The sequence below is a fragment of the Panulirus ornatus genome, chromosome 45, assembly GCF_036320965.1.
Source record: "Panulirus ornatus isolate Po-2019 chromosome 45, ASM3632096v1, whole genome shotgun sequence".
NCBI classification, from domain to species: domain Eukaryota; kingdom Metazoa; phylum Arthropoda; class Malacostraca; order Decapoda; family Palinuridae; genus Panulirus; species Panulirus ornatus.
The window spans coordinates 4,505,774-4,521,762 of record NC_092268.1 but is presented as its reverse complement, the minus strand read 5'-3'; the positions used below and the strand labels follow the sequence as shown (position 1 = coordinate 4,521,762).

The 15,989-nt window shown below is 37.3% G+C and overlaps 2 protein-coding genes and 1 long non-coding RNA gene across 3 annotated transcripts in view; 2 read left to right on the top strand and 1 right to left on the bottom strand.

The window, feature by feature from the left end:
- MAN1 (LEM domain-containing inner nuclear membrane protein MAN1) overlaps positions 1-7,476 on the top strand; it is a 30,916-nt gene extending 23,440 nt beyond the window's left edge. The window contains exons 8-9 of the mRNA XM_071688024.1: positions 278-459; positions 3,702-7,476. Of these exons, the coding sequence (XP_071544125.1) occupies positions 278-459; positions 3,702-3,856 (337 nt within the window). The 3' untranslated portion in view covers positions 3,857-7,476. The remainder of the gene's footprint in view (positions 1-277; positions 460-3,701) is intronic.
- Positions 7,477-10,154: 2,678 nt separating this feature from the next.
- LOC139762843 (uncharacterized) overlaps positions 10,155-15,989 on the bottom strand; it is a 10,589-nt gene continuing 4,754 nt past the window's right edge. The window contains exon 2 of the long non-coding RNA XR_011715850.1: positions 10,155-10,564. This is a non-coding gene — a long non-coding RNA (uncharacterized lncRNA). The remainder of the gene's footprint in view (positions 10,565-15,989) is intronic.
- LOC139762840 (uncharacterized) overlaps positions 10,976-15,989 on the top strand; it is a 20,754-nt gene continuing 15,740 nt past the window's right edge. Inside the window, exon 1 of the mRNA XM_071688023.1 lies at positions 10,976-11,917. The gene's annotated coding sequence lies outside the window, so the exon portion shown is untranslated. The remainder of the gene's footprint in view (positions 11,918-15,989) is intronic.

Genomic DNA, 15,989 nt, shown 5'->3' with positions numbered 1-15,989 from the left:
ACAAAGTAGGATTTAGGTTAGTATTTCTACAGAGAAGAACTTTTAGAAGTAGGTGTTCACATGATATTACCCCTTGAAAAGAAATGCTTTTCATATTTTGACCTTTCTGAACAATATACCAAGTGCATAAAGATGATACAATATTGTCATCTCCAAAGTGATTAATGTCACCTTACAACAAACTAAGAGTTGAAAAATGTGGTCATTAGATATGTGTTGATTTGCTGCTCATACTATCTGATTTTGCTTGCAAGATTTCTTTTTACCAAATTTCCAGAGAGTTTGGTGATAGTTGGCCCTCACGAATCCAAGACAGCATACTAGAAAAATGTGAAGGGATTAGCATTGTCCATGTAGCAGTAGATCGAAGTTCACGAGAGGGCTGTGTTTACCTCAAGTGTGCCTCACTGTCAGAGGCAGGTAGAGCGTTTAGAGCGCTACATGGCTGGTGGTATGACGGTAAGTTTTCTTTTTTTTTTTTTACCTTAGTTTTGAGAGTAGTTATTACTTTTGTGGATTTCTTTTATTCACATTGAAATGTAGGGAACTCCCAAGTAACAATGTCTCATAGAGTGATTCTTTGTCAGTTATAACATTCAAGAATAATAATGCATGATCTGTGAGGATTTAGAAAAAAAATAACAATTTTTTCCATCCAAAATATTGCAAGATATTTTTTGACTTAAGCATTTTAACATGATGTCATAGCCTAACTACTGTTCCCCATTCAGAATCTTGTCCTGTGGATGTCCCTTACCAGGTTTACTCGATGTTTATATCCGTGGTATTTCAGGATTCACTATGGACCCATTGTCTTTAAGTAAGAGCACTATCTGGGGAATATGGGCCACTCTTTCATCTGTTTCCTTGCGCTACCTCGCTAACACGGGAGACAGCGACAAAGTAAAATGAAAAATAAAAAATAATAATAATGGGGAAAGTGGTAGAGGTCCTTCCCTTCCTTTGAGTTATGCAGTGTACAATGAACTTCTCAGTAATGATGATATATAAATATAGAAACCCTACCTTCCTTGTATTTAACTTTATAAAAGGGGAAACAGAAGAAGGGGTCATGCGGGGAGTGCATGGTGGGGTAGTGAGTGGTGGGATGAAGAATAAAGATTATTTATGAATGAGAAGAGAGAGGCTTTTAGACAATTTTTGCAGAGAAGTAGTGCAAATGAATGGGAAATGTATAAAAGAAAGCGGCAGGAGATCGAAAGGTGCAAGAGGTGAAAAAGAGGGCAAATAAGTGTTAGGGTGAGAGAATATCATTAAACTTAAGGGAGGATAAAAAGATGTTTTGGAAGGAGGTAAATAAAGTGTGTAAGACAAGAGAACAAATGAGAACATCGGTGAAGGGGGCTAATGGGGAGGTAATAACAAGTAGTGGTGAAGTGAGAAGGAGATGGAGTGAGTATTTTGAAGGTTTGTCAAATGTGTTGGATGACAGAGTGGCAGATATAGGGTGTTTTGGTCGAGTTGATGTGCAAAGTTAGAGGGTCATGGAGAATGGTTTGGTAAACAGAGAAGAGGTAGTGAAAGCTTTGTGGAAGATGAAATCTGGCAAGGCAGCTGGTTTGGATGGTATTGCAGTGGAATTTATTAAAAAAGGGGATGACTGTGTTATTGATTGGTTGGTAAGGATATTCACTGTATGTATGGTTCATGGTGAAGTGCCTGAGGATTGGCAAAATGCATGCATAGTGCCAGTTTACAAAGGCAAAGGGGATAAAGATGAGTGTTCAAATTACAGAGGTATAAGTTTGTTGAGTATTCCTAGGAAATCATATGGGAGGATATTGATTGAGAGGGTAAAGGCACGTACAGAGAATCAGATTGGGGAAGAGTAGTGTGGTTTCAGAAGTGGTAGATGTGTGGATCAGGTGTTTGCTTTGAAGAATGTATGTGAGAAATACTTAGAAAAACAGATGAATTTGAATGTAGCATTTATGTATCTGGGGAAGGCATATGATAGGGTTGATAGAAATGCTTTGTGTAAGGTATTAAGAGTATATGGTGTGGGAGGTAAATTGCTAGAAGCAGTGAAAAGTTTTTATCAGGGATGTAAGGCATGTGTGCGTGTAGGAAGAGAGGAAAGTGATTGGTTCCCAGTGAATGTCGGTTTGCGGCAGGGATGTGTTATGTCTCCATGGTTGTTTAACTTCTTTGTGGATGGGGTTGTTAGGGAGGTAAATGCAAGAGTTTTGGAGAGAGGGGCAAGTATGCAGTCTGTTCTGGATGAGAGGGCTTGGGAATTGAGTCAGTTGTTGTTTGCTGATGATACAATGCTGGTGGCTGATTCGAGTGAGAAACTGCAGAAGATGGTGACTGAGTTTGGTAAAAAGTGTGAAAGAAGAAAGCTGAGAGTAAATGTGAATAAGAGCAAGGTTATTAGATTTGGTATGGTTTAGGGACAAGTTAATTTGGAGGTAAGATTGAATGGAGAAAAACTGGAGGAAGTGAAGTGTTTTAGATATCTGGGAGTGGATTTAGCAGCGGATGGAACCATGGAAGCAGAAGTGAGTCACAGGGTGGGGGAGGGGGCAAAGGTTCTGGGTGCGTTGAAGAATGAGTGGAAGGCGAGAACGTTATCTCGAAGAGCAAAAATGGGTATGTTTGAAGGAATAGTGGTTCCAGCGATTTTATATGGTTGCGAGGCATGGGCTATAGGTAGGGTTAGGTGGAGGAGGGTGGATGTGTTGGAAATGAAATGTTTGAGGACAGTATGTGGTGTGAGGTGGTTTGATCGAGTAAGTAATGAAAGGGTAAGAGAGATGTGTGGTAATAAAATGAGTGTGGTTGAGAGAGAGCAGAAGAGGGTGTGTTGAAATGGTTTGGTCACATGGAGAGAATGATTGAGGAAAGATTGACAAAGAGGATATATGTGTCAGAGGTAGAGGGAACGAGAAGTGGGAGACCAAATTGGAGGTGTATTAATGCACTGAAACCAGAGCCCTATCTACGGCCAGGTCCAATGGACCTTTCTATGGTTTCTCTCAACCACAGAAAAGTCTAAGTGGCCTAGTTATGGATAGTAAAGGTATGGTTTCAGTGCATTATACATGACATCTAGAGAGTGAATGTTTGTGAATGAGGCCATTTATTCATCTGTTCCTGGTGCTTTCTCATCATACCTGTAAATGGCTAATAATGTGTGAAGAAAGACCATAGATTTTGTTGTCAAACTAAATAATTACAATATTTGTAATCTTCTCAGACCTTGTAATAGTAAAAAAAAATGTCACTTCAAACAGCTGACCATGTATAATTCATGTTTTTTGTTTTTGTTTTTGCTTTGCTTTGGGAAACTTGGAATTTCCAATATCAAAAGAGGGATTTCATCCAAGTAGTCCATTTAGGTAGAGTATTACCAATTTAACTGTTAGCAGGTTTAGTTGGACATTAAAAACAAAAGAAAATAGATATCTTTTATGTGAATAGTTAATTTCTAGTTCTTTTGTCCCTCAAAGACACACATCATCACCATATCTTTTGACCTTTTGTCCCACCTCGTTGATGTGGCTAGTTTCCAGAGCACTGCAGGAACCCTATAGAATAGGTCCCTCTGCAGGAAAGTAAGGTTTTATATTTTTTAAGACTTCTTTTCCAGGCAACTTTGTGACTCAAGTTTCTTTTAAACACTTCCGTTACAGGCAACTTGATGTCTGCCAAATTTCTTTTACATACTTCTGTTCCAGGCAATTTGGTGACTGTCAAGTTTCTTAGAGACAAACGTTATCATCAGCGCTTTCCATCTGCTCGTCATGCCGTGCATCGGCTAAGACCGTCCAATAACAAGCGCCTCTCTTTGCAAGCTCCCACAGGTCAGCCAGATGCCTCCAGACATACATAAATGTGACTGATATTAGCACACGGGCTTAAACAGGGTGAAGGACAGCTGCTAATGGTCTAGACAGTAGGGAGGCTTGGACAATGGATTTTGGCTGCTTGGAAAGTATATATAATAATTTTTGAGAAATGGAAAATAAGGTGTAGAGTGCAGACTTGTGGGATTTACGAAGACTTGAAAACGTGAACGTGAAATTTATTACTACATTTATGTGAAGGATGAAAGATTATTATAGAGTAATTTGTTTTATATTTTTCTTTGACCTTACCCAGTAAAAGGAAAAAAATCCACAGCAATCAGCAATTTTCAACCATAAGTCCATAGTCTTGTTTCTAATCTGTAATATTGCTCTTCCTCAGTTTGTTCAACCATAATATAAACAAACAGTATAATCAGTTTTTCTGGATAACCAAGGTCCTAGTTAGCTGGATCCTTAAATCAGGGTGCACCATACTTATGTCTGTCAGAATTTATCTAGCCATTTCTATCACTTTTGTATTAAACCACCTATCATATCCTAAACATATCTTCGTCCAATTGTTCTTTGGTACCCTAGTTTTGTGTGTAGTTCCTCTATATTTTTGTGTGGAGCACCCTCCCTGTCAACCATAGTGATAGTGATACCATGGTATGCACAGGGAAAGCAATCCACATTATCCTTGTTGGATGCTGGTCATTGTCATCCAAAGTTGCAAAACTAGTTCAACCCTGCTTGTCTGGGAGAATGCCCATCACTCATCCGAAAATACCAAATAAGTTTACCCCTGCTCATCAAGAAGGATGACAGCCACTGCCATGCAAAGGTGCCAGAGTAGTTTAAACCAACTCATCTGGGAGGATGTCAACTATCGTCATCCATAGGTGCCAGACTAGATCATTCCTTCTCCTGTAAGGATTACACCATAGCAGGAAATTCCAAATGGAGTAATTGGCATTACCATTCACCTTGTTTGCCCTGATCTTTTTCTTTCATATGTTACTGGTTTATTATTGTACTTGTGGTTAGTGATAATGTACCATTTAGGAACTCCGAATATATTTCTGAAGACTCACCATATATTACCATTTCCAAGTTTTCATTTATGGGACCCTTTCCAGATCTCCCTCATCTATTATATTTTTTTATTATTATTATTTTGCATTCCCTTTGATAGATTAGGGTGATTGAAATTAAAAAGGAATGTAATGACCTATTTGTCAAGGTAGTAATTTGTATGAACCACCTTCTGCGTGAATATATCAAGTGTTCATTTGGGAGCAAATAAGTCAAAAAATATTATAAATGGATGGCTGTGAGTGTTGTTGCCATGATCTGTCCAAAGAATGGCTATCTGAAGCAGTGTGTGAGGCATTGAATTTAAATGTTATGGTTCTCTTGTGTGTACAAAAGTAATAGTCAACATTTGTCTCAAACTTTGTGTCACCTACAGTTGCACTTGATGTACATTCTTTATTAAGAAATTTTCCATGCTATTACAGAAAATGCATATATTATTAAAAGATCTGTTGAAGTACTGATACTGTGAATGTTAGCATGTTGTGCATGTGTAACGTTAAGATATTGTGCGAAGAAATGGGACAGAACTCATCAAAGATGATAATAGTTTTATTTCAATTTCAGAAGACATACAGCATGAATAAATGGTTGTATGAACAAGGGAAATTATCAACAACAAAAAATTTCTTCAGAAGCAATAAAATGTATGATCACCGTACTTGTGTTGATGTGTATGGTCTGTGTGTTTAGGGATTACCTGTATGTGTGTTGACACATGGCAGCGTAGGATGTGTGATTACCTGTCTGTGCATTTGGGAAGTTTTACACATAAGGTATCATGTAATTCAACTTGTGTGGCTGAGTGGTGTATTGTTTACCATTTGTACATGATGAGGTTTGAAATTTGTGGGACCTTGTCTCAACTATAAATGTATATATATGTGTAAATATAACTCGGCTTATGATAAGTACCCATTTATCCACCAAACCCAAAAAGGAAGGTAAAAAAGTGGATTTGCTCTGAGCTGTCTGTCTTATCTAGAATTCAGAAGCCTATGAGATTTGTGGAACTTGGTTATAATCATTGAGTGTGGGTGGTGTGGTTTTTGGGTGCTTAAATTGTATGTGTGTGTGAGGGGTGCAAACAGAGTGCTTGGGTTGTATGCATGTTGAAAATATGTGTGTACCTGTCTATTCGCTTGTGTATCTGTGTCTGAGGGACAGACTTAAGTAGGCTGGATGCATTTGTGGACCGGTATATTTTGTGTATGAGCATGTACGTAAGCTAAACTATAAGAGAGACAGGAAAACAAAGTTTGTTAGAAATAGGTGTCCATGCGTAGTACTGTAAAACTTATAGATATAAAAGATTACATGCTGAAAAGTTTAACAGAGGTTTAGTTGACTTTCTTCTCTGTTGGTAACAGAATAGGGATGAGGCAGATTTTTAGATTTATGTAAACAGTACAGGATCCTTGCACCCTGTAATATAATCTGCACATTTATGTTACTTCATCTGTCAGTATTTGGAAATTATGAGGTAAATTATATATTTTAATTTATTTGTGCAGTTCAGAAATATCAGATATAAGATTTTTTGACATTTTGAACTGTTATATACTTTATGTACACAAATATAGGACAATTTTATAATTTTAGCATGGAAGCACTTGTTTCACTTTGGCATTGGACTTGGGTTATGGATGTGTGCAAGAGAACAGAGAAGCTTTATGCACTTGATCCACCTCATGTAAATGGGACTGGAAGTAAAGGTAATATTTGTTTTTTCGTACATTGAGAGTTTTGCAGGTAATGCCTAAACTACATAGCTAACAGAGAATTCACATCTCAGAAATCCAGATAACTGAGTCTCCTGTATTACCAATAAGGTAAAAGGTCATTATATGTTATCAGGGTGAACAAGGGTTAATGAATGACTTATCCATCACGTGACAACTTCTCCCAGGTGTCCATAAAATGTCTGAGATGGTGCAGCCTGTGTATATTCAGCTGTTGTTTTCCTCATATTTTTATTCTAACAAGTGTGAGAAAAGTACTTAAATTTCTGTGTTTTTATTTCATAGCCATTTTATAAATGAAAAAGGTTAGGAACAACATTTTAGTTTTACTGTGATATGGTTAGTAGATGAAGTAATCACAAGAGTATTTAAGTAAAATTTTATTTTAAACTTTGTTTCTATGGTTTTATGGTCCCCCGAACTTTCTATTGTCAGGACTGCTTGGGGATAAGCTTAGTCAGGATGGATATGATCTCAGCTTGGAGCAACTCCGGATGACTTACAACATTACCATGCCATTAATGCATTTATTGAAATTATATTCTCATATTACTCAAAAATAGTCTCTTATTGTAATGATATTCAGTACACATGGAACTTCGGTCTGTGTATCTCTCAAATTTCCTCCGTGTACTCTCTTGCCCACAAAGTCACTCTTATCCTGCCTTCTCAACTTTGGCCTCCCTCGCATTTTGCCTTCATTCTTTCTCTCTTATGACTGCACCACATGAACAACCTCCTGTTCTGTCACTTCTTTCTCAGGGATAGTCAGTGGTTTTAGATGGATCAGAACACTGTCTGACAGTATAATATACTTCAGTTATCCATCCCTGAGTTTTATTAACACTTTTCACTGACTTGTAGCCATTTTACTGTAGAATTGTTTGATATATGGGTGATACCATTTCCTTAATCAAAGGGAAGATCCACCAGTTCTGTTTATGCTGATTATTTCTCATTACGTATACCCCTTCAACCCTACTTTTATCTTGTAACCCTGTATATCTATACTGTATGGTGGCACCTTAACGGGAAGCCAAGTGATAGTTTGCTATTACTGGTTGCATATTATAGCTAGAGCACCAAAAATGGCTCACATACATGTATTTGTAATACTGAAAATATCGTACTTCAAGGGGTCGATGGAGACTGATGAGGTGAAAGGATGGATTAAGGATGCTTTGAGATATCAGTGCCTTTGCTTGGGTGTGGATCCTTACTGTTTATGGGCATATAAAGTTGTCATTGTAAAGTATGAAGTTGTCTGTGAAGCTTGGCTGTAAATGGTACACTCTTTTTTTCAAGGCATTATACACAACAGTTAGCGACTGGATGCTTGCAAATGAAATTGTTGTTCATCAATTCCTTATGTTACCCTGTGAAGGCAGGAAAGGCATTTTGGTACAGTTTTAGACCCAGTCACTTCACACAACAAATCCTGGATGGCTTGGATAAACCCTAACCTAATGCAAAGGATTAGTGGCAACACAACACAAAGCATTTGAAATAATCACTGGCTGCCTTTCAACCTCAAACATTCAGTACCTGCACAATAAGACAAAAATTTCTTCCAAGGCAACTTCTCTTCATTATTATTACCTGCGTGTCATGGAAGGTGACTAAAAGGGGTAAAAGTGGTGGGGCTGGAAATCCTTCCCTCTTTTACTTTTCAAGAGAAGGAACAGAGAAGGGGTCCAAGTGAGTCTTTTTCCTTCAAAAGTTCAGTTGTCTATTTTTGACACTACCTCACTGATGTGGGAGGTGGCAAATATGTATGGGGGAAAAAAATGTACAGGAGGGAGAGAGGAATAGAGTGAATTGGAACGATGTGGACTGAACCAGGGCATGTGAAGCTTCTGGGATATACCATGGAAAGGTCTGTGGGGCCTGGATGTGGAAAGGGAGCTGTGGTTTTGGTGCATTACACATGATTGCTAGAGTCTGAGTGTGAATGAATGTGGCCTTTTTTTTGTCTCTTCCTGGTGCTACCTTGCTTAAGGTGGGGATAGTGATGCCGTTTCCTATAGGACAGGGTAGTGCCAGGAATGGATGAAGACAAGCAAGTATGAATAGGTTTATATGTATTCCTATTAGTCCATGGGGAAAATGAAACATGATGAGTTCCCAAATGCACTTCCGTGTAATAAGCACATCATCAGGGGAGACACGAGAGAAATATGTCAGTTGATATACAATGAAGAGACGTAGCTAGGATGCCATTTGGTAAACCAAATGGCATCCTAGCTCTGTCTCTTCATTGTATATCAACTGACTATTATATTTCTCATATCTCCCTGATGATGTGATATTACATGAGTGCACTTGGGAATTTATCATGTTTCATTTTCCCCATGGACTCATAGGAATATACTTGTTCATACCCTTCCTAAGGGTGGATGAACAGCTGGGTTTACATAAGAAAGACAGACAACAGGAGACCTGCTTGGCCCACGACTGGGTTGACTGTAGTCCATCTGCCACAACTAGGATTTGAACTTAGAAGCCCAACCTCGGGTGGCCTGTAAATGAGTCATGGTCAGGAACCAGTACACAATGGAGGATTTTCATTTGTATCCCTCCTTGGGAGCTGGATTCCTTTCTGGTTTTATTTTCTCTACCCACACAATCAGATTTATGCACTTAGTAATTATTTTTTTCTAAGACTGGCATTATAGCAAATATTTAAAATTTCCTGGTATTATATATATAAAATGGTAAAAGATGTTTTCTTGAAAATATACCAAAAATTTATGCCTCTGAACACCACATTCCTTCCCTTTTGCATCATTACATTCACTTATGTGTACTCATATCATCCTTTTTGTGTCTGTTCCTTATATTTTTTCAAACTCTAATTTTCACTCTACTATCATTTTGAACTCTACATCCTTTGTTCAGGAATCCATATATAAATTGCTTGCTATCTTTATTATTATGATACTGCCAACATGTGTTTCACCCCCTATTAACCATGTTGGGCTAAATAATGTCTTTGACAAGCTCTATCACATTTGCAAAAAATGTTTAACCTTCATCACTCCCTTTAACTTGTCACCAACTTACATGTGTTAATCTATTCCTAACGCCCATTTCCTTCGGGAACTCCCTCAGAGGGATGGCTTTAGCAAAAGTCTCCATAACTGGTAAACCCCAGTGCTGCTGCTTGGCCTTTATTGCCTTACCCTTAACAGGCCACTTGTTAGAGGACACCTCTAATGCAGTTTTTTCAGAGGCTTCTACTTAATATTCCAACTGGCTGCTGCTGCCGATGTGTCCTACCTAATCTAACCAACTACTTTTACCTAATGCTCCCACTTAATGTTTTGGCATATAAATAATCGGGTACAGTTTCACAGCAATCAAGAGGACTACGCTTTCCTGATACCTTCAGCAAATTATGACTTAACCATACTGAAGCAGTGACGTATCTATTACTGGTTACTTTGTCAACAGTACAGATCAAGATTCAATAATCTGAAATTCTGAAAAGTGAAACGTCCTTAAATCTGTGGTCAAGTACATTTAATATGACAAATTTCCAGTCGTGTTTTTTTTTTCACAAAAGCACTGCTGACAGTAGCATCATTGTTCTATCTTGTGGAATAAAAACTTTTTTGTTTTAATTACCAGTGTGATACAAATTCTGTTCTTACAATAGCATCCAAAAAGTACAGGAGAGATAATAATGGGTGTATACTGCTGAAAGGAAGTAAACAATGAACTTACCATGTACAAAATGAGGAAATTTTACAGAAATTAGTTTTCATCGTTAACATCACCTTTAATATCTTGGTGGGGGTGCTATTCTGTAAGTTTGTATTCCAGACTGCTTAACTTTGTTTCACCTGGGAAGCATAATAGACTGTTTGTGGTCCATGTGTCTATTAAGAGACGCACTTTCAACCTGGTCATGACCTGAAAGAATAAATCGGTTACAAACAGTCATGGAATTTTATGCTGTTGTTTCTTTATTGGAAAGTTGAACAACACAAGACCATTAACTCGTAGTCTGGATTTTGCCTGAGTACTGTCTACTATATACACAGAATATAAAAAAGATACTAATTTTTTGTGAAACTATGACACCACAAGAATTTTGGGGAATGCCAATATGAATATGTACGTGTCTATATATATGTCTATGTATACGGTGAAATGTATATGGGCGTTTACGTTTATGGGGCATTCTTCTTGTGCTTCCTTGCGCTAACTCGATGACGTGGGGAAACAGCGATTAATTTATATATTATATATATATATATATATATATATATATATATATATATATATATATATATATATATATATATATCTCCTAGCCTGAGTCAGGTACAGATTTTTATCGACCAATCCCCTAGTGGTGGATGAACAGCTGGGTTGACTGTGGGCCTATTGCCCTAACTAGAATTCGAACTTGTAATTAGGAAGAATTAACCACTGACACGTCCAAGATGGACTGATGTAATGTCTTCATAAGTTTCTCCTGTTTTCATTATTAACTTGTTTTCATGTACATACATCATCTTGCTATTTCATTGGTAATGCAGGGACGATAGAGGTATTCCTTATATTGTGAGAGCTAATTTGCATAGAAATGCCGTATGTACTAATGTTAAATGACGAAAATAGGTTTGAGTCGCTCATGGCGTCCGTTTTCCCGTCATGTTGAAATTGCTGGCATTTACATGCCAAAATGTCATTGGTAATTGTATGTCACTTTAACCGTAGTGATATTATTAAACTAAGCTATTCCATGTTATAACATCCAGTTGGTAGCTTATATTTGCTCTGGATATGGAAAAAAAATGATTTAATTGAAGTGATAAACAATTGAAGGTCGTGTGTCGAAGGCGACGGTTGAAACGTTTTGAGAAATACAAAAACGTACAGCACACTTGACATTAATCACGTATGGCTCTCTGGGAACCACCACCCTCTAAACATAGGTATGTTAGATGACCTGTCACACAAACAACCGTTGCGAGTGAGATAATTACTCAATGACGCGTACCTTTGAATAATTTGTGGTCCACGTGTGTCTGGCAGCGGGCAACAACCCACCTCATTTCCAGTCCGCCATTGACCATCATCAATGGCGGACGTGTGACCAAGTGTCTCCTTCATCTCGTGACATTAATCTCGTTTATCACCTCTCGTGAATATTGATTTATATCATATATGGATAAGCTATGTAGATGTGAGTGTTATAAGTGATTATATATTGTCCTGATCGATGATGGAAGACGATAACCCACCCTAGTGGAAAAGGTAAGTTAATCACCATCTTTGCAAAGTGATCGTTACAATTGAGTGTGAATGACGTGCATGGCCTTGTTAAGTGTGCTCGTGACATGTCCTCTCAATACATCATCAGTTAACGACCTGACAGACGAAGTTATATATATATATATATATATATATATATATATATATATATATATATATATATATATATATATATATATACATATATATATATATATATATATATATATATATTATATATATATATATATATATATATATATATATATATATATATATATATATATATATATAGCATTCTTTACGCCCCCTCTTTCCCTTTTCTATGCAGCATACAGGAAGTAAGCCACGTCCACCAAGTGACGTCACCTAACAACAAGTGGTGAGAGATGAGAAGAAACTTAATGATTTTTCTTATTTATGGGAAGTTATATTTCACCAGTTGTACCTTAGGCAGTTAGTGGAAAGACCTAAGCAGAGGTAAAGCATTGTTAGTGTAGTTTTGTATGTGTTTGTAACTGCTTGTTAAAGTAAATGCATTATTAATGTGGTTTTCCAGTGTTCCATGTGTTTTTTACTGCTTGTTTGGTTGTGTAGAGCACGTGGAGACATTTTTTTTATATGACGAGGAATTTTTTTGTTTAATATATATGTTAGCAGAGACGGCACATGGTAATGAGGCTCAAATCAAGGCTAACACATTAACGATATGGATGGTGGTTGGAGGAAATGGGGTTACAGCCAATTGTATTGTGCATATTTAGGAAAATTTTTTATTTATTGTTTTTGGTTTTGTTGTGCCAATGATGAATGTGATGTGTCAAAGCCACTTGACAGCTTTTAATTATAGCTTGGTTGTTTGTGGTATTTTAGTTTTATGTTTGGTTTTGGCTGGGTAATCCATACAACACATTCAAACACACAGTTAGCAAACATCTTTGACACAGGGAAACTTTTACTGTAAACCATTTAACAGTTCTTTCTTTCTCCATGCACACATGAACTTACCTTCTTCATACAACATTTAGAAACTTTCTGTTTACATCATGTATGTATTACACCTTATGTAAGGCATTTCTCTCTCCCCTATTACCTTATCCAGAACCAGGAATGCCATGTATAAGTCACTGGGTATTTTGTTCTTCAAGTATTTCTGAAAATCTTCGAGGCGCACACACCTGGCACACACACACACACACACCTGGCACACACACACCCACACACACACACACACACACACCTTGCACACCCGCACACACACCTGGCACACACACACACACCTGGCACACACACACACACCCGGCACACACACACACACCCGGCACACACACACACACACCTGGCACACACACACACACACACACACCTGGCACACACACACACACACACACCCGGCACACACACACACCCACACACACACACACACACACACCTTGCACACCCACACACACACCTGGCACACACACACACACACACACCTGGCACACCCACACACACACCTGGCACACACACACACACACCTGGCACACCCACACACACACACCTGGCACACACACCTGCCACACACACACACACACACCTGTACACACACACACACACACACACACACACACACCTGAAGCTACACTAAGCCTCCTCAGTCAGGTGTGTGCTGCTTGCCATAACCCTCTCAGGTGCCACACTTCCATAAACTCTGAACATGAGCATTCAACAGACATATATCCTTAATTGAGACGTTCATTCTTGTAGCCTTTCATCTTGTAAAAGGACATTCTACATGCACTCTGCATGTCTTCAGGCACCATATCCCATGCACATTAAACAGCTTTACTGAGTAGTCAGTATCAACCCTTTTCTTGAGAGAGTAAACTGCTATTTCTTTCAGTCTTGTCCAAGGCCTACTCCATCTCCTCCTTCCTTAATCATTAAATTAGTCATAACTCTGTCAGTTTTTATCCCACCTCACCCTAGAACTAACTACCTTGATCTCCCAGCCATCTAACACATTCACTTGCCTTTTCACTCCATCTCCTCCTCACATATTTATCACTTGTCACTTTCTCATTCTCTGTCTTCACCATTAACTTCATTTGCCATGTTGCTTTCCTCACACCATTCACCTGGTAGCTCTCATGGCCTATATCTTCTACTTTTCACTTTCCCTTGTACTTTGTCTCCGTGCATACCAACCATACACCTGCCTTTCTTGTTTCATAGCAATTCAGTATCCTTATTCTTCTATTCATTATACACGCTATGAGTAAACATTTAAGTTCTACACTTCCAGTCCCCTAGTTTCAATAACTTTCATCCTATTTTCAGTAAATCTCATACAAAGGAATTCAAACAGCAAACATTTATCATAATGCATATTGAGTTTCTTATGAGGATGATGAAAAGTCTTCCTTTACATACACATGACTGCAGAAAGCAGATGAAAGAGAACTAAAAAGAATTCTTGAAATGATACGAGAAATAAATTTATGTTGATTCCTTATGGAAGCCCAGTGTGAGGTTTTCATGTTTGGTTGATTTCTAATGTGTTTTACATTAACTAGTTCTGTACCTTCCTTGTTCTTCATATTACCCCCCTCACTCTTATTAACAAAGTATTGTCATGGGAGGATAATTACATTATTATAATCCATCCAAAGGTCTCAATGTACTCTTCATACTGAGAAGCTTTTCATCTCTGTATATAACATTTTATTAAAGATTCCACTTTTTCTTCATATCCCTGCCCACTAGTGAGCCTTAACACATTTTTTTTTAATGAAAAATAATTCAGTTGTTACATTTCAAATGTAATGACGCTGTCTTCACAAAGAGTTAGCAATCATAGGGTCATATGTTATGTTGCCAAAATCTAACAATATATATTTCCATGAACTGGGAGACCAAAGTTGGGGGGTTAGGTAAAGTTGATTTGCACATTAATAATTAAACCTAATAAATGTTTCACAGCCAATGAAGTGTCATAAACAATTACCCTGTTTATTGCCTTAGCACTACAAAGATACAATAGAAATAAGAGTTAATAGGGAAACCAAACAAGTTGCTGGAAATTTGGATTTTTTAAATTTCAGTTGTAGCAAAAAAATTCAGAATATTCAGTTTTTGAAAATGAAAACCTCAGAACAGGTAACAAAAAGTTAAAGAATCTGTAGCAGGCATTTTCTTGCTTTTAATTATATTGCCTAGTTCAGAAGTCTGAACCCTGAGGTAATCCCACATCAGAATTTGAAAGGTTAGAAATATAAATATATTTCAGTATTTGTATATGTGTATGTTGTAATGTGCCGCACTAAAATTAAACATCAGAAAAAAGAAATTAATCTCTATACTGATGTTTATATTTTTAATTATTTCACTTATTAATGCCTCAGTATTGCACAAAGTGTTACAGATTTTCAATTTTTTTGTTTCTAGTATAATTAGTTAAAGATTATTTAGTGTTTCATGCCATTAATAGAAATGTATGTCAGTTGTACAGTCTATTTCAGAATGTTTCATCATTTTGTTTCACAGATTATTTGAGAAAAAAAAATCTGGATTGTAGAGCTTACGTAGCCCATTGTAGCATTATGTTACCAGCAGTGAAATACAGTATTCTCTCATATCTTAGGCATGAACTTACACCATATCAGCATTACATTATTGTAACCAGTTAGGATGCTCGACTTTAGATCGGGTTCATCATTATTAGCTTTCATATCCTGGAAGAGCTGTGGTGTGCCTTGCAAAAATGTTTTTGACCTGATGATGTGCCCCTCATAATTAAGATCAGCTACTGTGCCCACAAACTAAATGATACAAGTCGAATATATATATATATATATATATATATATATATATATATATATATATATATATATATATATATATATATATATATATAATTTTATGTTATACTTGATCCCGTGAACCGTGTGACTACATCGTGCTGCTTATCAATAATTGGATTTACACATTAATGTTTCATTGAAGTCCTGCATGCAGGCTTTTTATGACTTCCATGGTTTTATACTATATCCTAGTTTCATCTAGCTGGCAGAGCGTGACACCAAATATTTTT